Below are 25,671 nucleotides of genomic sequence, written 5' to 3' on the forward strand. Positions count from 1 at the left end.
TACTCGTTATGGCATGATATACATATAAGTTTTGTGCGTTATTGTTCGCATCTTGGAATGATCTTATAATATATTCACTTTTATTGATAAATAGGTTTAACAGTTTTTCATCTCCATCAAATTTGGGGATGATACATAGTATTTCTCTTGGTATGAGTTTAATCTCTTCCATTTTGGTTCTTTTAGTTAGTTTTAGCGATTAAAACTCTAAATGTAATAAAGATAAAGTTTTAGCGATTAAAACTCTAAATATAATAAAGATAACACTATTTTTTACTAATAACTAACACTTAAAATTAAACACTAAAAATTACGAATTATCACGATAATTGCAACGAACAAAATCAAATAAACGTAATGATTAGGCCGACTATTTTGGGTCGGGGATTTCGTGAAAACAGGGAATGTGAAAAACAGGAGTGAAGAGGTTTACTCACAGACTGCTCGCTCCCATGTCCTTCACTTATGATCCTGGATGCTCGTCCTTGAGGTCACAGTACGCGTTTCACTTCAGCGATTGAGTTTTACGCGTACGCGTCGCGGGAGAGTTATTTATTTGGTTCGAGGATACTCGTACAAGCACCGCACTATCACAGATCCTTTTATAGGCTATAGTGTTAGCTCGGCAGCAGGATATTATCGAGTATCCTACCGGCTGCGCCACTCAAATTTCGACGGACCGAAGGACGTTTTTTAAAAAGACAAGATTTAATTTAAACGTCTTTAATATGTGCTCTCTACATCCAGAATGAAAACTTAAACTATAACTTATCGTTAAACAAAAATGCAACGCTGCAATCTATGTTCTAAGAATTATACAAAATGCATTAAGGCGATGCAGGGTGGCCGTAGTTATGCTGCGTTAACAAATACGATATCACATGCATGTACTGCGGGTTGCCCCGACATAACTAGGTAATGAGTAAAAACAACAATATTAAATATTTTCTATATTTATAACAGTAGTTAAACTCACTAACACATAGTAATACTGGTTATAATATGACTATTCATAAAGGTAATAAGGAAACTACATTTCTAAACATTATGGCAACATTTTCAATTTATCTGCTAAAACAACAAGAATCGCTGTCCCAAGGAAAAATAGCCCTGGTGGTAACACTGTAGCTGTGCGGTCAATTTCATCTGAAAAAATAAATGCGTTTTTGATTTTTTGTATCATATAAATATATTATATATACCCTATAATCTATTACATATTATATAATATCAAAATTATTATTTTTTAATTGATTAAGTAAATTTTTAAGTCGCAACAAAGACCTGTGTCATGATTTGCTGTGAAATTACTGTTAAGTGTTAACCTATTTAACACTTTTCGACATATATTTTCAGGAAATATTTAGTATTAACCATTTAAAAATTTGTCTTTTATTACATTTACCTTCATTTTCCGTCTTTTGTTCATCATCATCGTTAACCCATCCCATACATCTATTAAGTGCGTCTTCCCAACGTTTACGGCGGATTTCTCGATCTGGAAAAAGCATCGAAAGAATTGTTATTAACTAAGCATTAAATAATAAATACTGCTAAGAAAAATAATAGAAAAAATAATAAGCCTCAGTAACCAATATACAAAAGATACTCTATCATTTTTCACAATACTTCAAGGAAATACATACATAAATTAGATTTGAAAAATTCATAAAATTATGATGCCTAGCCGTAAATAATCTACGCTAGACAGTTTTTCTGACCTTCATTCGAAATAGCTGGTATAAAGGTGTCCGAAGGCGAGCTAGGTGTGCTGGCCGGCCACACACGTAAAGCGCGGCCCGCCACTATCGCCGCCCCTAGTGCTGTGCTCTCCATCATCAATGGCCGAATCTATGTATAAAAAATTAAAGAATAAGCAGTTTAAAGAAAACTTCAAGAAATATTTTATAGTACTTGAAAATTTTTCAGGGTTCTTGTTTACATAGACATTCCGATGATTGAAACATAATTAGAAAGTTTCAGTGTGTAGCTAACCAAAATATAAAATTTATAACTTTTTACATATTTTATTATTTCGGCTTAGATTTACTATACAAACGTATTTCTATCAAAGATCGAGTTGCTTAAAAGAAATCACTCGTAAGCGATAAAACCACCCATTCAAAATCACAATGTCTCTACTATTAACAACTGTTGTTATTATATGCTAATATGCATACTATTCTTTTATATAATAACTAATTAATAATTAATTTACCACTGGAATGCCAAGCGTGTCAGCTTGCATCTGCATAAGCGTCGAGTTTTGTGCCATGCCCCCGTCAGCGAGGAGCTTCCGTAACGGCGCGCAATCCGTGGCCATGGACATAGCGACCGCGCGGGTCTGTTGGCACACCGCTTCCAGCGCGGCGCGAATTATATGCTCAGTACGTGTAGTACTGCTTATACCACACATTATACTGGAATATACAAAATAATACTAGAATTGGCAAATAGGTACATAATGTATTTTTTGCTAATAAGGCAAATTTCAAATGCGCAGGACCTAGTGACTTTAGTAAGTACGTTTTTTTATTTATTACAATTGTGAATTCCTAGCATGTTTATTTATTTTTTCCTTTAATAAAATTAAATTGAAAAGTTATTTGAATCTAAGGTGAGAAAATGATTACAATGGATTATTTTTTATCTACCCTCTCGCGTCCTTCCTCCAATGTGGCGAGTATAGACCATTAAATGCTGGCACGAAACATACACTTCCTTCTTCATTATCAGCTACTTGAGTAGCGAGGACTTCCGTGTCCGATATATCATTTATTATTCCCATGCCCTTCTGTAACCATTGCAGTGTGTCACCTATAATAATTAAATTAAAAATATGTGATATGTATGCGTAAGGAGTTCGTAATAAAATATGATAAATAGATATATTTTTTAAATATTGTTATATGTATAATATGTATTCTAAGTATCTGATAAACTCTTCCTACACAGTATTTTATTTACGTAGCCAAAAAATAATGTAAAAATTTTACTTGTAAATTTTTTTATGTTAAGTAAGCAGAATAAATAAATCTTATTTTGATGATTTCAGTACAACAGTAAATTACTTAATAATTATATCACTTACCTGCTACTGCAACTGATCCTTCTAATGCATAAATTGCCGGCGCATCCGGTCCAAGTTTATAGGCCACAGTTGTAAGCAAACCACTTTGCGAATGTACAATAGATTCACCTTAAACCAATTCTGTGTTATATAATTATTTCATTAATACATAAATAATAAAAACACAAATACATACAAATTTACCAATCTTCAGGTCAATTTGTAAAAAATACCTTTACCTGTATTGTACAAAAGAAAGCATCCTGTGCCATATGTACATTTTACTTGCCCAAATTTCATACAATTTTGTCCCACTAATGCAGACTGTTGATCCCCTAAACACTGAAAATGCATAAATGCAGAATGATAGATAACTGTCTATATGTAAGCATTATTTAACACCAACGACCACAACAACTAATAAAATTTGCCTACAAGTTGTCTTGCTAGATAAGGAATAATCTTTATCTAGCAAAGATACCTACTCTAATATATATAAAGTTCTCAGGTCGCAGTGCTTGAAGTTAAACTCCTTTGAGATAGCATGACCATTCTTATTAAATTTTGTGTGCATATTGGGTAAACAAACAACATCTATTTTTGATACCCCTAAGACCTAAGTGATAAGAGTAAGTCAGAACAATGTTTGCAGGGACAGCTAGTTTAATGCAAAGTTCATCACAATCACATCAGGTATCAGCTGATTCTTAGAAAATAAAGACCCGTTCATACACTATAACTTACATATTAAAAATCCATTAAGAAGCCTACCCCAGCTATTGGTGTTCCAAGAAGTGATCCTGTAGCTATATAGCCATATATTTCTGAGGAACTTTTTATCTTTGGTAGTATTTCAACTGGTATATCGAAAAAACGTAAAAGTCCTCTATCCCACTGCAAACTTTTTAATGACATCAATTGGGTTCTTGATGCATTTGTTACATCTGTTACATGAACACCACCACGGCAGCCACCGGTCAGATTCTGATGAATATACAACAAACAATTATGTAAATTTGCATGAGGAATTCTTAAGAAAATAAAAATATTTAATTATCACTTCTTGAAGATTAATTGCACACATATTTACCCAAATTAACCATGAGTCCACTGTACCAGCCATGCAGTTTCCTGACGCTACAGCATCCTGTATTGCTGTTACATTTTGCAAGAGCCATTTCAACTTAACAGAAGAGAAATAAGTTGATAATGGAAGACCACTAGTTTGTGTTACAGCATTAATACTTTGTGCGCCTTTATTTTTATTTAATTCATCAACAATTTTTGAAGTTCTCACATCCAGCCACACTAAAATGGAAGCATAATATTTAAGTATGTATACATACATTAAAAGATGTGTGAGGTAAAAAAATATTACTTGAATAAATGAGTAAACTTCTTTTGGAGCATTTACCTATTGCGCTATAAAGAGGCTCCCCAGTTGAGGAATTCCAAACAATTGTTGTTTCTCTTTGATTTGTTAAGCCAATACCAACAACATCAGCTGGGTCAATATCCAACTTTTTTAAATTGTCTATAGTAACCTGAAATTTAATTGGAAATAATATACAGGCATAAACATGTGCCCAAATTGTGAGGTAAATAATGAATGAATACATACTTCAATACATTCTAATACAGCACTTAAAATTTCCAAAGAATCTTGTTCTACCCAACCTTGTTGAGGGCTAAATCTTTTCAGGGGTAATTGATGATAAGTCAACACTTCTGAAGTGTTTGCTGCAAATATCTAAAAATAAAATATTATTAAGAAATGTTTGTTTTCCTTAAATATACTTAAATAAATTAAATATTTAAAGATAATATTATAATTATACCAAAAATTTAACGTTCGAAGTTCCTTCATCTATAGCTCCAATCAATGGACCAAAACTTCCGAATTCACGCATTTTCGAAATCTTATCCTACATCATTGAAAAATATATATATTTAGCAAAATGGTTATATTTGAAATTGAATGCTAATAATATAACTTATATATATTTATTGCATTTAGAATTTTTTATTAATGATTGAAAATGTTATCTGATAGGACAATGGAGATACAATTTGTAATCAGTGACTGTCAATGATCAATCAGAATCTGTCAGAATCAGCTGAATCTGACACATTCCAAAACCACTGTCATATCCCAAGACAGTTTGTATCTCAGAGCAATAAACCTTGAATAAACCTATAATGGGTACCATTCACAGGCGCGCCCATCCGCTGGTATTGTAGCTGGCTACAAGTCCGCGGACAAATCTGCGTGTGTATGTGTAGTTGTGCGCGGCTCGCGGCTCGGCGCGGCGCTCGCCGTATGGAGACGTGAGCGCCGCGCCGCACCCGAGCCGCGCCGGACGTACGTGTGTGTGCGCGCGCGGATTTGTCGGTGAACTTGTCAGTCATTCACCATACCCATAATTAATTTTATAAATAACTAGCTTACCACCCGCAGCTTCGCCCGCGCAGTCAAAGAAAAACCCGCATAGTTCCCGTTCCCGTGGGATTGCCGGGATAAAACCTATCCTATTTCCCGGGGTAAAAAGTAGCCTATGTCCTTTCTCGGGTATCAAAATATCTCTATACCAAATTTCATGCAAATTGCTTCAGTAGTTAAGGCGTGATTGAGTAACAGACAGACAGACAGAGTTTCTTTCGCATTTATACTATTAGTATGGATTAAAAGAATTCATAAATCACAACGCATTTATTTAAATATGGTGGATTCTAGATAACAGATTTCGATTTTTAGAGTAACGTCTTTAGTAAGTATTTAAAAAGAAAAAAGGTTCAGTTCTTTAAATCAGAAAATGTTTAGTACCTATGTTAAAAATGGTTTATTAGTAAAATCAAATATAAAAATTACTCGTATCGGTTATTATTATTATAAATATATTATTTTAATTGAAAAAACAAATGTGCAGTTCTAGTACGTTCGTTCTTTTTTTCTTCGTTGTTTCAGCCATTCCTTTGCCCACACGCGCTTTTTTTTCTGCGTTAAAAGTATTGCACCGACTACTAGTGCCGGAGAGCTTTTTTTCGTGGTAGGATCGTATCTATCCTGCAAGGCTCACCAAAGTTCACAGTCGACTGGACTGCAACTCGGCAGTCGGCGCTCGTGTAGTGTGTGGGCGATGACGGATTTGTCCACGGATTGGTACGGCTCGGGGCTCGGCTCGCGGTGCGTGTAGTGAATGCCAGGCTTTAGAGTGAGTATAGAGTACTTGTATCGAGCGTATACAATTTACATATATTTGTTTCTCGATATAAAGTTATTAAGTTTGTATTGACTAATGTAGAGCTAAGCTAACTGAAGGATGATAAAAAATATTAAAAAAAGAACATCGAATTCAATGTGAATTCAATAATTGGCGAAAAAGGAACGTAAGTTTTTGACAATGTCATTAATGTCAACAGTCAAACTGAGGATCACATGTGATTCCTTATTCATTGGGATCACATCATAGAAGAAGGATGTGATCACATTCTGAAGGTAGGTACCAGTAGGTACTACCCACAGAGCAAGTAATATAGGACTACCTAACTGGTAAACAAACATAGAAAGACTCCAACAAAATTCAGAAGAAAAGCAAAGAAAAGGTGATGATAAAAAGAATATAGAGTGAGGTCGATAACTTTATATGTGTTTACTGTTTTCACACCTAAAAAATTATAATATAACCTGTATACGTATTATAGTACGTTTACTCCCTTTCCGAGTATTATATCGGCGATAGACTTTTAAAATGCAAATAAAATTAAATATTATTGAAAATGAAGAAGTAATTGAATCAGTCGTACGAGAAACTACTTCAGACCTGAGTCTAGCAAGCCTAACATCGGCATTAGAAGATTTCCGACAAATAACCAATGAGGTCTTTACAAAAAAAATATTGAAGAATGAGGCGATAGGTAAGCATATTCATACTCTCTATTAAAACAGCAAGTGGGTAGTAAAATATCCATTTTAATTTCTGATTTTCTGTATGAAGCATTACAAATAAAAAAATATAATTACCTATTTACTAAAATCACTGAAGGAATTTAGAGTTTTAGTATCAAACTCTAAAGATCAGTAATCAGTAATTTAAAGGTTTTTCAATTGTCCTGACGTTATATAATTACCTATATCAAAAGTTTATTCAGAGTTGTTTCCCATCAACTATGTTTACATTATGTCAATATTTTTCCTAATTAACGACTAACTATTATTGTTGAACTCCAAAAAATTATGAAATCATAAAATAGTTTACCTTAATTTACCCCAATATACTTACAGATATATCTGATGATGAGAGCAATACTAGTGATGATGAAAAAGAATGCCCGAAGAAAAAAAGCAAAAGAGGTAGCAAGGCATAATTATTATTATTCGTGAATAATATTTTTAGTTCCATAGGTACTTTTGATAATTTGTTATTTTGCTACAAAATTAAAAATAAAACACACTATGTATTGATTTTAGTATTTATTTTCACTAATTAACAGACTTATTGTTCATTTGACACAAAGTCAACTTATTAAGCTCCAAATTGTACTTGTTTCATTCATTTATTTTATTTCTTTATGAATGATTAATTAATAGGATCACTAAACATTCCCATTGAGTACAGATACATTTTGTATGGTTTTACCATAATAAGAATAAATACTTACACTTAAGATATTTATTAAATCTAAGTTTTAGAATGTTATGTGGAATGCTTAAATCACAGAATATTTAGTGCTAATTCCTACTGGTATAATCAATTGGCAGTTATTCACATAATTTTATATATTTTTTAAAAAGATGTAAATAGGTAGTACACATAAATAAAACCTTGTGAGTATTACATTTATATCATTACTTGTTTGCAAAATGATGATTTCTCAAATATTTTTTTTTATTATAGGTATGTAAGTAGTAACAATTATGCTGTAAATATTAACTTAAAAATTAAATTTCAATATAAAATACATATTATAGGGGTAAGTTAATTTCATTATTGTTCTAAAACTACCTGTATTGTATGGGATTGCATTGATCAACGCCTATTTTCCATTAAATGTTACAAAAATAGAATAAGTTACTATATATTTACAGATCCTTCAAAAAGGTACTTTAGAGTACCTTTCAACCCTTCAATTCGAGTGCATTTAACTATGTCACTGTTACAAAGCAAACACTATAGTTTGAGGTCAAGTGTGATCTCTATCTCATTACAAAATGAATGATAATTATGATGGAGGAATGTTCGGTTTATCACCTTCGTCTTGTTTATTTTTCATATCACAAGTGTGTTGGTGTGAACACCCGCTTTACTATAATAGGCTAATTATGACACTTTATAGAAATTAATATATTTATGTAAACGTAGTTTGAAGACTAGTCGATAGTTGCTTTATCATCGGGAGGTTCAGATTCCGAGCAGCATATATCACAACCATTGACGCCACAATCGCACATGAATGTGGGGCGAATTGAATTACGTAATTTCTGTAGGGAGAAATATATAATTAGTATGGAGATTAAAAACTAATAATAGAAATTATTAAAAAAACAATAGCGACCATATGAGACGGTCGACATATTTTACTAACAATTAAAATGAAAGCATGGGCCAAAACTGATCCTTGTTGATTCTGTAAATTACGACAAAAGGTGTTCGTAGTAAGACTACTGAGTAGTTAGTAACGATATTGAGTACGTACTTCTCCAATTGTTTTTCCTGGCGATCTTATTATAATAATAAGTGCATATCCAGGAATGCACAACAACGAAAGAGATGCGATAATCCAGCCTATAGCCTGCGCCCATGCAGGATATTGGTATTGTCGGTAACTAGGCGGGGTGTAATCCACCATACTTGCAACCCAGAGTGCTAATAGCAAGGCAGGTGCAGCTATTAGCCAACAGAAGCGGAAGTATAAAGATGGCCGTTGACCTGTTTAGAAATAACATCAATTAACTTTGCGTTCATAGTATTGTATATTTTGAAGAATCTTTACATATACCTATCGTATTGAATTATTATAATTAAATAGACAATAGATAAAAAAAATTACCTGTCATTTGCTTTATGTTCCTGGATAGCCTTTCAACGCCATAAAACCATGCAATTGCTACTACTTCAAAGAAAGCGAGATATGTTATGCTTAGAGATGCCGCATAGAAATCCATCAGCTGGAATACGTATATACCACTCTGTATAATATGCGGCAAACCAAAGACTAACGATATACCGCATACTAGTAGTACTAACAGTTCGTGATACACGAGTCGTCTTCGTATCATGTCAGGGAAACCGTCTTGAATAGAAGTAACAACTACTTCGACTATAGCAAACTGAAAGAAAACGACGACGTTAATTTGAAACGGAAATCACACCATTATTTATAGAACTATGAGAAACAGTATAAAATTTTACCTGACTGTTTAATCCAAGACATAGAAACATGAAGAAAAATAAAACAGCCCATAACTGAGGCGCTGGCATCTTTGCAATAGCCTGTGGATATACCACGAATAGAAGTCCAGGACCTAAAACAAATTACATAGTTTATTAAGTTATTACGATGTCCTCATATAAAATAATAAAAGCTGTAATATAGGTTTGTTTGTGTGGTGCGGATACTTACTGTCAGCGATAACATCTTTAACGCTTGTATTTTGTTCAGTCGCAATATTTCCTATGGTAGCAAATGTGAATATCCCAACAATAAGACTTGTTACTGCATTGACTAGCGATACGGCCAGCGTATCGTGTAGAAAGTTGTTGTCGAAGCGATTGTACGAAGCAAACATGATCATAGATCCGAACGCAATTCCTATGGAATTGAAGATTTGTGACGCTGCATTTACCCATGGCCTTGATTGTTTCAATAATTCCCAATCTGGCTTAAAAAAGAATCTTAGCCCTTGGTCGGCGCCTTCGAGAGTTAGAGAACGGCCAAGAAATACTATTATTAGTAGGAAAGGCAACGTCGTCGTTATGTATCGAACTTTTGCTGAAGATTTTATGCTTTTCCACAGGGCAAAGTAGACAAGTAACCAAGCACAAACCAAGCAAGCCGCAAGTTCCCATCGCATGCTCCCGGGAAATTCTATTCCGTCGCTCATATTTAGTACTTTTTTCCTGAAAACACATATAGTAAATAGTATTGTATGATTTATTGAATGCAACATATTACATAGTGGAATGAATGGTCGTTACTGTTTTTCCTTGCATAGATTTAAAAAAGTATAAACAGACTAATATAAATTCTAACGGTAGGTTTTTCTAAATATTTAAATGATTCTCCAGATGTATTGTTCTTCGCTTTATTGAGTTAATCACGTAGCGTTTAAAAGATTAGATAAAGATAAAAAAATATTTCTAGTAATTTAGTTAGGTATATAGGTTTATAGGTGTGGCAAGAAAAGGTGTTGATCGTATTTGATAAGGAATTTAATGAATTACATCGTACACTCTCAGCTTATTACAAAATCCATAACTAGATAGAAAGTTGATCGAAGGAAGTACTAATAAGCATAGGTTTATATCACTAGGTATGGGAAAAACTTGCGTAGTACAGATGTAGATAATAATTAAAAGCAAACCTTACTCGAAGAATTGTTCGGTGGGTGTCTGTGAACCATTCGGTTTAGTTATGTTGTGATTTGGAATCCAGCAGTAAGGTGTGTTCCATCGGTTCGAACATGTCGCCCAGGGAACTTCAGATTTAAACGATGTAAAGAAATAATATATTGCCCATGCTATTATAACTGCATAATACGTGGACATTAAAAACGAGATTACTACACTTGCGAGGCCAGCACCTAAAATTACAACATAACATTTTAAGTGATGGTGATATGCGGTGTCACTAAATCAATATTTTCTACATATCATAACTACGTAGACGAAGCATGGAATACCTATATAGTGGATAATATAATACTATTTATTATCTGTTAAACATTTGAAATTATATTATTGTAGATAGGAAGTAGAACAATGCCACCATGTCGAGTCGTGCATTGTAATAGATATTTGTTCGTCCTTGGATTTTTTTATTTATTCATGGTGGCTATGTTGATATTTATAGTTCGTATAACCAAAAAAAAAAATACCTTTAAACAATGGGCATATTTGTGAGAGGGCGCCGATAGGTCCGTGTGCCGTATACTGGCCTATAGCTAATTCCATAAACAACATGGGCACACCACACACCAGGAGTATTATGAAGTATGGAATGAGGAAAGCACCTGAAAATAAAGCATTTTATTAGTTACTTATAAGTATTTTTATGATTGTTTTGTGAGTATATAGATATAGATATTTATCAATTATTACTAGTAAGCCGTTATGGATCAAATCACATATCAAAATATTATTTAAATTTTATCAATCTACAATGATTACCTAATAAAAAAATATTGAGCTATATATTAATTATATCCCTAACTATAATACAGTCTTTTTATAGTACATTATAAAAAACGGATAATAGTTGAAACTACTTTATAATATATATATATATATAATAAGAAGAGTGTGCTCAAGAATTCGCAGCCTTTTTTAAAAAGGTTTATAACAAAGAGCCACCAGTTCTTGACACCCAGGTAGCGAGTCAGTGCGGAGCCAGCAGCGCGCGCATAAGTCTAGATGTTCTTAGCATTGCCGACGTGAGGAAGGCGCTAACACGGTTGAAGCCAAAGCGTTCAGCCGGCCCGGATGGTATACCAGCCTTTATTTTTAAAGATTGTGCTCGAGTGCTGGCTGAGCCACTGCTGCATATTTTCAATACGTGTTTGAATGTAAATACATTTCCAACACTATGGAAAACTACGCGAGTGATACCTGTGCCCAAGGCTAAATTGTGTACCAGCGTACAAGATTACAGACCTGTTGCAGTACTATCAACGCCTGCAAAGGTTTTTGAGGCCGCTATACATCACAGGGTGTACGAGCAGGTATCGGGGCAGCTGTGCGATGCACAACATGGGTTTCGGCCGGCGCGTAGTACTTCCACTAACTTACTCAATCTTATGGCGAACTTAGTTCCGGCGGTGGATGCAGGAGTGCAGGTAGACGTAGTATACCTGGACTTCCAAAAAGCATTTGACACCGTCGACAATGATGTCTTATTGAAGAAGTTGGCGGAAGTAGGATGCACACCGAAGCTCTTGCAATTCTGGGCATCGTATATGCAGGACCGGCAGCAGTATGTTTCTTACAATGGAAGTCAGTCCGAGCCCTTCTTTACAAGATCTGGCGTAAGTCAAGGCAGCAATCTCGGTCCTCTGGAGTTCGTTCTAATGATTAACGACTTACCGGATGTTCTGGAGTACAGTCAGTGCCTACTTTTTGCCGACGACCTGAAAGTTTTTCTCCGAATAAACGAGGAGACGGACTGTGAGCATCTACAAAGTGACTTGCTAAACATCTTCAGCTGGAGTCAGCAAAACAAGCTACATTTCAATATAGCTAAATGCTCCGTAGTCAGTTTCACTCGCGCGAATAAGAGTATACACTACAACTACTCGCTTGGATCCGTACCTATTCAACGGGTGAATAAGGTGCGTGATCTAGGAGTATACTTCACACCGGACCTGATGTTTCGTGAGCACATCACAAATATTTGCAAAAAGGCTTACAAAAATCTTGGGTTTCTACTGCGGCACGTAAGGGACTTTACAAATGTAGCAACTGTAAAAGTGCTATACAACGCGCTAATACGCAGCCACATGGAGCACAACTCCAATATTTGGTCTTCACATGAAGAAAAATATAATGTGATGTTAGAGCGGGTTCAAAATAAATTCGTAAGACACCTTTATTTTAAACTTTACGGGGTATACCCCTTTTACCCATTAATGTATCCTACCTTATTCATACTGGGTATGGTAGGGTACAATGAACTTAGAGTGCGACGGGAATTTTCCATTGCGCTGTATTTAATTAAATTATTGCGGGGATTTGCACATAACCCTGGAATGCTGCAATCTCTCTCATTATGTGTGCCGGACAAGTACACTGAGAAGCGTCACAGGCCGCCGCCAGTGCCGGATTAAGCCAGCGCGGGGCCTGTAGCAAATTCTGTCAAGAGGCCCTTCGTTTGCTATAGTTTCTCAAGTTAAAGGGTATTAAATAAAACTGTACGTACACGGTGCTTCTGTGTGGGTGTTATGTTACCAGATATTGAAAATTTTCCCAAATTTTTCCCCGACTACGGAAGAAAGAGTGTTATGTTTTTCGAGTGTATCTATGTATAATATTTCTTTGGCACGCCCTGCAGTATAAACCACTGAACCGATTTTGATTTATGAGGTGACATTGCAATCATCTGAATTATTATGGTAGTGGTGTTAGTGACGTTCTACATAAATTAGCTGTCAGGGTTTAATTTTAATTTTAATATAAATATTTGTATAAGATAATTTTTATAATATTGTAAAAATTCTTTTGTTACATAAACGATAAATTTTTAATTAAATAAATTACATAAAAAAATGTTTCAAAATTACAATGATTACCTATATTATTTCTTATTTTCAAAATATATGAATGCGGATAGCGGTAGTTTTTAGTCTAGAACACGGGACATTTTACTTTTAGAAAGAAAGAAGGAAGAAACCATATTTTATTCCAATACACACAAACACACAAAAATAGCATTGTAAATTATGAATAATAGGTAATAGAAAACATAAATTTATGTATGGTTGCTTGCGCTAAAAAAGGAAGCCACTCAGGATACCTGAGGCATAATACCTTAACACTGATTTTCAGTGACACCTTACGACATCCACATTGTCAGCTGCATTACTGGATAATAAATAAATATAATTCCTGAATAATAATAATTATGTCATATCCATCATGGAGTTCAAATGAATTAAATCGCGGGCGAAAACGTCTCTGACGTTTTTGTAACAAAAAAAAGTATTATGCTTATTAAAATTATCTTATAATGATCATGAACCTTTATTGCACTATACAAATAATCACATTCACGATCGAAAAATCCAACAGCACTACCTCGAAGATCTTTTAACCATTTTACCGTTTTACCCATAAAAATGGCAAATTCATTTTCAAAATACTGGCAGCATACGTTGAAGTTTTGTATTCCTTCGTTATTCGTATATGTAAAATAAAAACTGCGTTAAAAACAACCGACTTCAAAAACGCAAAAGTAAAAAAATAAAATAGATTTGATATTATTAATTACTACATATTATTTAGATGTGCTATATTTACTAAAAAGGTTTGATGTCGGTGCACGGGCTTAATACTGAGTGCTTAGTGTATTTACTACTAATACTTTTTAGTGTATTTTTCAACACGAATCAAACGAGCCCGAATTCGATAAAGTTGACTCAATATATTACTGAGTTCCTATGGCCACCTTCCGATTCTATCATCAAATGAGCTCTATGTCGTGATAATATTTCATAGCTATCTAATTTACATACTTATACGAAATTTCAGCTCAATCGGTTACCGGGAAGTGAATCAAAGTTACTTGCTACATTTCAATATTTTAGTCATCGAGTACAGACAAAAATGCTCATAAAATAAAAACTACTGGGCCTATCCAAATAAAATTTTTATGGGACTAATTGGACACCATCCCGCATCGAACAAAAAAAGAATCACGTAAATCGGTTCAGAAACCTCGGAGAAATCGGCGTACATACATCAAAAAAAAAAAATTATACCGGCTGAATTGATAACCTCCTCGTTTTTTTTTTGGAGTCGGTTAATTATTATTTGTATACAAAATTAAATAAGCCAAATAATCTACAGAGAACCTGTAAAACGATGTTTTATCTTTTTGTTTGTTTTCGGGAACAAATTTTACAGCGTTTTAATATCACAAGACAGCATTTTTTTACTAAAATAGCAAACCCCTTTTGACGTATTGCATGACACTATAAACGCTATAGCACTGGCGGAGGTTCGTATTCGTTTTTGATTTCGTATTTTTTTGACAAGGGCGATGGATGATTGTCATGCTCCATCTGCCTTTTATTTTGTAATCTAAGGTTTGATAGTCGATAGAATCCTATTTTATTTGATCGGGTTGTTACGACTAGCTCGTTCGATGACAATATCAGGGGATTTGCCGTGCTACCAACTTGCGTGTAGCGCAGTGCAAGCAGTACAACACAACTTTTGGTGTAGCCAGCGCTCAATTGTAGAAACGTGGTAAAATTTTAAATTATTGTTGTAGATTTTGATACCAACGTTTCTCGTGGTAGGTACGTGTATTTTTTTTACGGTACGTGTATTATAAATTGATATTTTTTTACGGTCAGACAGGTATTAGACCGCGGGGCCCCCCGAGCCGCGGGGCCCGTAGCATTTGCTACTCTTGCTACGTGGCTAATCCGGCACTGGCCGCCGCTACTTTATGTCCCTCAGGCGCGAACCATGCTGCTCGCGAAGTCTCCTCTCGTGCGAGCACTACCTACGCATCCTTAATGACCTCCATGGCAAAGTGGACATTTTTACGTGCCCGTTGGGTGAATTAGCAAAGGTTCTTCTGTATATTATTAGCTATTAATTGTATAATTATTATCGTGTTAATTTATTCCTTAGATTAATTACTATCTAGTTTGTTAGTTTAAGTTGTTTTATTATTAGTTTAGTTTCTGTGTAAAGTTTTTAGTGTAAGTCAATACCGCATTAGGTTAAGCCTGTAATGGTAATTTGATATAATGATAAATAAAATAAATAAATAAATAAAAAATAATAATTCTACTAAGATGGTAGGTATGTACTATAGATTTTTATTTTAAATAAACGCGATAAGTACGTACCTATACAAAAGTCTAATTGCGTAATTCTTACTTGAATTGACCCGTAGAAATAGCCTAATTAACCCGATCGTTATCATAAATTGTCGTTATTATGTCATTCTGACGAGCGTTTGGCCACAGGTTTGGCGTAGTGAGTTACTTACCAGATGGTTACGAGTTACCATTTAGGTTGCTTCGGCTAACGGTTAATTTCCAAAATATAACCATTAGGTACTCATATTGATATAATAATATGTATAATATTAATTTTATTTTAATGTGAATATTTGTATTCCAAACATTCATTTCATAATGTCTAATAATGTTAACTTTCAAAAGACTATCATCATAAGACATCCAAAGGAAGCAATGGAAATCATAGAGCGTGGTATATAATGAGTATTGTGTATTTTTTATCTAGATCTATATTTGACTGCAATATTGGTTTTATATCGGTTCCAGCATTACTACTGGAAATCGACCTACCGACGTTGTTCTTTTTTGTGATCCCATAAGAAATATTTTGTAGTATATTTCCACTTAATTCCATAAAGAAGCTAAATTATATAGGTACATATATTTATTTATTATTAATTAAAAAGTGATATGTGCGGTAGTGACCTACCTACCTGTGGGAAATTATATTGTCTTACGTTTTGATTACACTAGGGAATAGAATAGAATTTCGTCAACGTTGCTGCTGCAGAAAAATATGTCATAAACACTAGCTTCTATTCAAGATAAGGTCGATAACGTGATTCATATAAGTTTCTAGTTGCAATGACTCTACAGTCTGTATTATTCTCGCATCTATATCTGTATGTAAATATAGATATACTTCTTGTATATGTTTACGTACCTAATGTTGAGCAGAGTGTTCTTAGCTACCTACTGGGTATCTACAAATGCAGCAATATTATATGACATTTAAATAAATCACAGCAATATATCATTCGATATCTTGAGAGGACGTGTATGCGTCGTGACGTATCAATTTACAAAATACATTGTTCGTAATTCACACTGGGCTTTAATGTTGTTTTTATACATATGTACATTGGAACCCTGCGACAACTAGTGCCATTTAGCACCAGATGACACAAACAAATTGGACACGATTGTAAATCTATGTTTTCAAAACAAACGCATATATTATTAGGTACCTATTACGATTTACGACTAAAGCGTTAAATCGATTTGAAAGTGGCTCTTCTCAAATAAACATACAAAGCTGAACATCTTTTTTATAATAAATGACTATGAAGATAAGTTATTATTTATACAGTAGAGTTAAGAAAATATAATATACTTATATAAAGTAACTTTATAGGCTCTACATTGTTGCGAATTGATTTTTCAAAACAAACCATAATATAAACAATAGAGATAGAATCATATTAATAATTAATTAATGGATGCAATTACGATAAATCGTATTTTGAATAGTTTATTTTTTCAATAGTGAGAAATTAATAAATAACATACGCTAAGTCACGAATCGCAAGCACGACACCCATTGTCCATTAATCGAAATAATTTAGATAAATATTTATGCAAGATGGTGAGTGTATTATTTCGTGCATAAAATATTTTGCAGGGTCAATTTAATAAACATATTCGGTATATTATGTACATTGCACGTACCGTACGTAATGGGAGTGCTATGGTATGTAGTGACGTATCAGAGTATTTATTGTTCCTTAATGATTTTGTCACGATGAATGTAGAGATCTTAGTAGAGATATTATATAATATGTAAAGATGTATATGGGAGTGTTTTGTTTTAATTCTGCTGTGTAATAATAATTATAAGAGTCAGTATGTTTGAGTCACAAATATTGGTAATTTGAGACTCGTGTATTTAGTGGAGTGCCCGGAGCATTCAAAAGCGTAAACATCGGATTAGAGTTCGTTTTAATTCTATCATTGAATTTATTTTGAAATGTTGTGACATAAAGTGTTAAACATTAAAACAACATACCTCCCCCACTTTTATAACAAAGATATGGGAAGCGCCACACATTGCCCAGCCCTACGGAGTATCCCACACATGCTAAAACAAATTGTATTTTGTTCGCCCAAAACGGTCTCCTCGGCTTCAAGTGGACGGTTTCCGCATCCTCCTCTTCTTCCCCGCAATCACTTTCGTGTGACGCAGTATCTTCATCGGGAGGCCTAAAACAAAGAATTTCAATAACTTAATACTTGTACAGTTTCAGAATATGGTGATTTTAATATAAGATTCGAATTATAGCCACAGTTGCCAATATGGTTTTAAGGAGAAAATACTAGAGGGAAAATTCAAAAAGGCCCAGAAGAGATCCTTTCGTACCGTAGTACCGCCCATTTTCGAGTTGTCTTCAGTCTTGTATTATTGAGGTTTTTTGTAAGAAATTAATCTAAAAGTAATCAATACATTTTTTTGGTTTTCCCCATTAAATTTATGAATTGAAATTGCTACTATAACCAAGTAGGTATATGGATGTCTATATGTAATAAAAAAAAATAATAAAAGAAAGAAAAAAAATTTAATACTGAATCTGAACCATAATTTCGCGGATTACCTTACTTCATAGGGTAAGCATCAAATCGACTAAGATTAATACAAGGTAATAAGGCTTAATGGCTTTAATTATGTACCTACTTAGTGAAATGAATGACGTCACATCAAGTGAAGTCTATTAAATAACTTTATAAAATAATGGACATCCATTTCATATCTGGATTTTCGCCAGTTATCTTATCTTAATATATATAAATCTCGTGTCATCTTAATATATAATAAATCTCGTGTCACAATGTTTGTCCTCAATGGACTCCTAAACCACTTAACCGATTATAATAAAATTCGCACACCATGTGCAGCTCAATCCAACTTGAGAGATAGGATAGTTTAAATCTCAAAACGTTTAAGAAAAAGCGGGCGAAGCCGCGGGCGGTAAGCTAGTATTATATAGAATTTTAGATGGGTTCTGCCGAAAATAGTTTTGCAAGAATATAGGTACTTAGGTATTTAATATAATATCACAGTATTACAATATTATTTCCTATGTAATACTGTGATAATATGCATTACTGTCTACGCTGAGCTTTTTCATACGCAGTCGTACTCGGGGCACCCCGGGCGGGGGCAAATAAGTAAGTATTTCTATAGGTTATAGTCACTTTATAGTAGTATTTAGTGATGCAACGAATACTACTTTTACGAATACGAATACGAATACGAATATCAAACCTAATATTCGGCGAATACGAATACGAATACGAATATCTCGCCTTGGTAATAAAATACTTATTTATTTAATGAATGTTTACTCTTCTAATAATTAAAATTTACAATAGGCAAATTTTTATTTAAAAAACATAAAATTCGTAGATTTTCTGGTTTTAGGCGATTTTTTTTTCAGTCTGGATGTTTCCAGCCGTTGAAAAAGTCTTTCCGAAGCGACTCTACATGGCTTCAGTGAAAAATATTTTTGGGCGAGTTTTTTCTGACTTGGAAAATGGAAATCTTCTCGCTAAAAGGCCAGTGGATCAGCAGTCTCAGCACACGTCATATTTTTACGCGCGTTTTTTAAATCTGTAGTAAATAGAGTTGCGTACAAAAATATTCGTTTTTAAATATTCGTATATTCGCCGAATACGAATATTCGGTAAGGGGCCATCCATAAAGTACGTCACACTAATTTCATGAGATTTTGAGCACCCCCCCGTCCTTGTCACAGGTGGTCACATTTCTAAGATCCCCCCCTCCCTAGTGTGACGTCACATGTTTCGCAATTTAACATCGAAAAATTATTAAATTAAAACAGCAGTTTCAAAATAGTTTGATTTCCATTTAAATTAAGTACTTTTTTTATGAAATCAACATAGTTAGTCCATTAAAAAGTTACATTTGGGTTCGCATTTTTTAGAGGACGCAATTTTATTTTTTTGATGTGTAGGGGGGGTCAGTGTGAAGCTATCGCTAAGTTTGTGGGGTCGCCACCCTTGTTCCGCGGCCGCCATCTTGAAAATAGCGGTTGATATGGTTTTTACGATATATCTCTTAAACTATTTATCTGATAAAAATAACATTGTAAGCATTATTTGTTGCAAATTAAATTCTCTACAACTTTAGTCCAGTAATTTTTTATCGTAGAACTATAAATAAAAAAATTATAAGTTCAGAAATTAGAGATATTTATAATTTTAGATAATTTTTTTTATCATTTTAGGAAGAAATTATATCAGACAATTTTTGTGGATTGTTTTTCGAGGAACAGTTTTTATTTACAACATTTTTTAATCACGTCAGTAGCGGTTTTACACATCCAAAAAATAAAATTGCGTCCTCTAAAAAACTTAAGATTTGGCCTAAAAAATGTAACATTTCAATGGACTTTTGAAACAATAACAAAAAAATAAACTAATGAATAAATATAAATTGTCAGCAAAACAATTTAAATCGTATTGCCCTAAAGATAGAGTTGGCCATATTTTTTAGATTAATTTATATTTCAAATTACGCGATTAGTACCTGTAGATTTTGAAATGTGATGTCACGAAACTTAGGACCCCTCCCACCCCTTGTCACACCATGTCACACTTTGTCGACCCCCTCCCCCCCTCTTTACGTGTGACGTACTTTATGGATGGCCCCTAAATGTCTACTATTCGGCGAATACGAATATTCGTATTCGTATTCGTTGCATCACTAGTAGTATTTCTATGTGTTATTCTGATACAAAATTTCATCACTGCTTCTTTTCTCCATCTTCAACATTTATTACGCAAAATTAATAGGTATCGATTTTTTTTCACATAATATAGGACATAGAAAGGAAGTGACAAGAACATTACGATACGCCCGAAACAATGACCAATGTACGGATTTTTATATACATAATGATTAATAATTGTAGATACATATTTGAAATCTGAATCGGAGGTGACTGATATTAACTGAAATCGTTCCATATCAAGGTTTATACCTATTAATGTATTATTTGTGTAAATATGCCTATTGCTAGACGCACTACTTCAGTTGACTTTATTTCAACTAGTTCCTAGGATTTTATTTTATATTTTACCAATTTATTTTATATTATTTATATTGTCAACAGATTACGAGTTAATTGGTGAAATGCACCTAAAACGGGTACAGCAAACAGGACATCCTATAATATACCTATTACCTTATATTGTATACGTAGTATATTATTATTAGTCTGTGCTATTACCTACAAGGTGTAAATATTGGTATAATTAGATATATAAATTATATCTAGTAAATAAATCCTACTTATTAATATTATAAATGCGAAAGTTTGTGAGGATAGATGCACATAAAGTGTATGTATGTATGTTTGTTACTCTTTCACGTTTTCAAAATATACTACTGAACCGATTACGTATAGACTTGGATTAACACATAGGATAGGTTGTATCCCGGAAATCCCACAGGAGAGGGAACTATGCGAGTTTTTCTTTGAAAACGCGGGCGAAAAGCTAATTGGTAATAAGACAAAGAATTTGGAAAAGAAAAACTGAAATTATTTTCGTCAAATTTTATTAAATGAACTCTATAATATATCCTAGAAAGTAAATATGAAAGGAAAATGTGGGTTGAAAATTCGAGCATGCAGAATTTAATAATACCGATGGTCGAACAGCTAAGCTTTTGTGTTTTAATTCTGTTTTCAGCAAATATGGAAACCAATTGGAAAAATACAAAGTAAGACCGAATCTACACTGTGGAACATTTTATCAAGTTTTTTTTAAAATATATGAGTAATAAACTTCATATTTAATTTTATTTGACATACCTTTATGTTTTAAAGAAACAAGTAAATATGAGTTTAATATTATAACTATAAATGCTGATGATTTATGTAAAGGCTTACCATATATTATATAACTTAAATATCTGATTCCAGTTTTAACTTGTGAATTTAATCATACTGTACATAGAACGATTTTAAAAGATTATGAGAAACGTGATAAAACTTACAATAGGCAATCAAATTTATGACAAAATGAAAATTCATTTCCGTAGATGATTCATGTATATTCGGAAATACGAAGGTATCAATGGGTAATAGACCTATTTTTGATATTAACAAATATTCGGATATATAGGTCTGATTAGTTTATTTTCAGAAACGAATAGTAGTAGTTTGAGCCTTAAAAAATAGATAGTACCCATCTATTTTTTTTAGGCTCAAACCCATGTTTTGTCACGTATTCATAAAATCTGTCGACAATACAATATTGGTAGTTATTTAGGTACAATCATATTGCTAATAATATTATGTGAAATTTTAATACATATCTACAAAATATATCTACTGATGTAGGTATCTAAAGTATTTATTTTATAATGCAGGGATATGGACATTTAAATCTTACAAAATGTATTATTCATTACTCTAAAACCAGTGTAATTAAAAGGTGATTTCATTAATTCTACATTGGTAAGTGTTTGGTAAGTAAGTGTACATCTAATGTATGAGTGACAATGACACTTTTCTAAAAACTGCGAATTGTGTTTAATTATGAGATTGTTTCGGTGTGATAACGTTTGGAAATGGGTATTTGCTATCATATCGCGGGTAAATAAACATTTGACAAGAGTTTAAAGAATAAGACAGTAATCCTCAGCTGTCAACTTGTAAGTACGTAAACGTTTTTAAAATCATTATCAAATAAACGGTGATAAGGCCGAGCGCGCGATCAATCGTTGTAACCATGATATACGGGAGAAGATAGCGACGTTGCAGTCTTATCTTTGAACATGAAGGTCATGTGCCTAAAATTTCCCTATTCTTTCGACATAACAGGATGTAAGGATCTAAGTACTTAATCATCAATACCTACTTTGCACTTTACCACGGTTTCAATGCAATTCTCTAAGAGTGCTAAATTTAATCCTTTATGTACCATTTATCTCGACGATAATATTATCGAAGATTACGAATTCCTACGTCGCTTCTTATCACAAGTTGTATTATAGGTATTTGACGTTTATTGTTTTTAAATAGTAATGGGAAAATTAGATGGTATCTAATTATCAACTCATAAGTAGAATCAAATGAGAGAAAGATAATCAATTAAGAATACCTAGTTCGACGACCTATGAAATATTATTCCGAGCTAATCACGTAAAAATAAATTCAATTAGTTTTTTCCATCAAGTTAAAATTTAAAATGTTGTTTTTATATTTTATAAAAAACTTTAATTGGTAGATAATCATGAATACAGTAAAGTATACACATTGATTCACAACAGAACAATTACAATTCGAACGACAAGGAGAAAACGGTTTTTAGAGGCATGGTTAATCTATAAATAGTAAAGTTAGGTATGTTACAAACAAAGAGTTCTCGTCATCTTTCCAGGCCAGTAAATAGTTGAAATTAGTCCAAATAGTGCTTCAGAGTAAAAATACCTCGTCTAATGAGGAATTACTGCGGTACCTACTTTTAGCTAGACGTCTGAGTGGAAAAATTGCTTCTCGAACACCCTTTGAGATCATTAACCTTACGTGCCTGTATGTTTTCTAAAGGCTAAATAATTATAGTGTTATATCAACATTTGAGGAATATAACTATATACTATGATAAAATAAATTCGATGTCCCTGTCTATCCATCTGGTATGATTAAATCTTTAAAACTGCGCAACGGATTTTGATGCGGTTTTTTTGTAAAGTAGATAATATTTTGTAGAGTAACTCTCCAGGAAGATTTTAACTTTTAGTAGGTATATCATTTATTAGGATTTAGTCTAAGCGAGTGAAGCTGCGAGGGAAAGCTATATATACAAAAGCTACCCTTACCTAAATAAAAGTTAGATCAGCTGCCACTCAAACAGACATTAGAAATTTAAAAACATATAATTAGGTACCAAGTATTTCTCTTTAATCATGCTATTTTATATTTTAAGTCCAGTCTATATTTTTTGCTATCGATAAATTGGTGAGACTGAGATAAGATTTGCTTCTACGTAAGCACGGATAACCCAATGTAGTTGTACTATAAACCATAAAGATCAAACAGTCATAATTCATAAATAACACAAAAACCTACCTACTTCATATACAATACAATTTCATCATAATGCTTATTTTATATGTTACCTATATTATAATAGATACAATGAGGTATAGACAATATTATATGGAGAAAAATCTATCCTAACAAAATTATGTACCTAGGTACCTATATCATTTATTCTCATTAAAAATTATAAACACATAATATGCTGATAATAATTGTTTCAGAGGTACTAGATGATACTAATTGGATTACAGTGTATAATTCTGATATTTAATAGTTAGTTACATTTATAATAGCTCAGTTGTTAGAATTTTAACAATGCCTAAATGTCCTAATATTGGTTATGGAACAGGTTTAGGCTCAGGGCCATGGTCTACTTGCGAAATAGTTGATAACAATATATTACAACATTTAAGATATGGATTTTTTATTAGTTAAGACATTCCTGTACGATTAATAGTTGATTTATTAATAACTAGCTTTCCACCCGCGGCATCACCCGCGCAGTCAAAGAAAACCTGCATAGTTCCCGTTCCCGTGGGATTTCCAGGATAAAACCTATCCTATGTTCTTTCTCGGGTATCAAAATATCTCTATACCAAATTTCATGCAAATTGGTTCAGTAGTTAAGGCGTGATTGAGTAACAGACAGACAGACAGAGTTACTTTCGCATTTATAATATTAGTATGGATATATTCTTACGCGACAATTTTTAGATACCTATATTAAAACCTATGAGACTTGAGAGACTGCTGTAAAGAGCGATATTTATTATTAATTATTTATATATAATCTAACTAATAATATCTAATTAATTAAAGTAAGTAAATCGATGGTTAATTTAATTTATACATTTATTTTTAACATAGAGCAAAAGTTTATAAAAAAGTGATATACGTATTATATTGTACTAGTTACATTAGTTACGAAAGTAAGTAAAATGTATTATTTATACCTATTGTTTAATGTTTTTACTACATTTATTGCAAAAAAGGAATATTGAACAGAAAAGTAATTTAATTTAATAATGAAATTTTCCTGTATTTTTATTCCATTTTCTCTATATTATAATATAGAGCATTGTTCATAAGGAAATGGCAATCAATGGCATAATTTTAGAATAAATTATAAATTTAGCCATTTTTTGCGATTTGATAAGCTAGTAGTTAATCCTATGTGATTGTTTGGAAGGAGGATCAATTGAATAATGGGTTCTTAGAGGATGTGACATCCGTTGCTTACTTACGTAGGAGGACGAACAAGATGAAATAGTTCAGTTGGTGAAGTTGGAACGCGTCTTATAACCATTTTCCGGCCGTCCGTGCATCCCATGCCAATAGAAGCGAGGGATCGGACGGATGGGGCATATTGGTTTGTGCCGGCATCGGAACCCTCGGGGTACGTGGTCACTTGGTCGTAAGGGCGAAGGCTTCTCGCAGACGCTGCACCTGATGCAGCATTGACATCTCGAATGCGATGCGTATCGGTAAAGCTTTTCACTTTTCGCATCTGACCAGATGGCGTAACAGTCGGTGTCGGCGATTGTGAATACAGAAGTTTTGAATGTTCCATGTCTGATCCATCATATTGATCCACGTGGACCGCCCGGGCGGCTTCCGCTGAGGTTTCTTGTGAGTCTCTATTCATATTATCACGTCACAGGGTCATTACGCGGTGATTGATGTCGCGTTTGCCGCTGGCAACGCGCTACTTATAAATAAAAATAATCTACCGACTCAACGAGCGAGATCGGGTTAGATGGCCGACCGACTGACTCGTCATCGTCATT

The 25,671-nt window shown here is 33.4% G+C and overlaps 2 protein-coding genes and 1 long non-coding RNA gene across 3 annotated transcripts; 1 reads left to right on the plus strand and 2 right to left on the minus strand.

Annotated features, from left to right (window-relative positions):
- Nucleotides 1-937: 937 nt before the first annotated feature.
- LOC123691087 (glycerol kinase-like) lies at nt 938-5,139 on the minus strand. Its single transcript, XM_045635316.1, has 12 exons — nt 4,909-5,139; nt 4,692-4,820; nt 4,485-4,614; nt 4,161-4,378; nt 3,842-4,054; nt 3,310-3,412; nt 3,092-3,199; nt 2,655-2,817; nt 2,219-2,420; nt 1,722-1,851; nt 1,406-1,498; nt 938-1,146 (listed from the first exon to the last, which is right to left on the minus strand). The coding sequence occupies exons 1-12, from the start codon at nt 4,978-4,980 to the stop codon at nt 1,046-1,048; spliced, it is 1,662 nt and encodes a 553-aa protein (XP_045491272.1). The 5' UTR covers nt 4,981-5,139; the 3' UTR covers nt 938-1,045.
- Nucleotides 5,140-6,616: 1,477 nt separating this feature from the next.
- Nucleotides 6,617-7,528, plus strand: LOC123691089. Its single transcript, XR_006751358.1, has 2 exons — nt 6,617-6,985; nt 7,353-7,528. It is a non-coding gene; the product is annotated as an uncharacterized LOC123691089 (long non-coding RNA).
- On the minus strand, nt 7,527-25,671 carry LOC123691088 (sodium- and chloride-dependent GABA transporter ine-like). Its single transcript, XM_045635317.1, has 9 exons — nt 25,129-25,671; nt 17,824-18,017; nt 11,166-11,300; nt 10,658-10,871; nt 9,692-10,188; nt 9,481-9,593; nt 9,119-9,398; nt 8,765-8,997; nt 7,527-8,549 (listed from the first exon to the last, which is right to left on the minus strand). The coding sequence occupies exons 1-9, from the start codon at nt 25,527-25,529 to the stop codon at nt 8,439-8,441; spliced, it is 2,178 nt and encodes a 725-aa protein (XP_045491273.1). The 5' UTR covers nt 25,530-25,671; the 3' UTR covers nt 7,527-8,438.

Source organism: Colias croceus, chromosome 4 (assembly GCF_905220415.1).
Source record: "Colias croceus chromosome 4, ilColCroc2.1".
Classification (NCBI taxonomy): domain Eukaryota; kingdom Metazoa; phylum Arthropoda; class Insecta; order Lepidoptera; family Pieridae; genus Colias; species Colias croceus.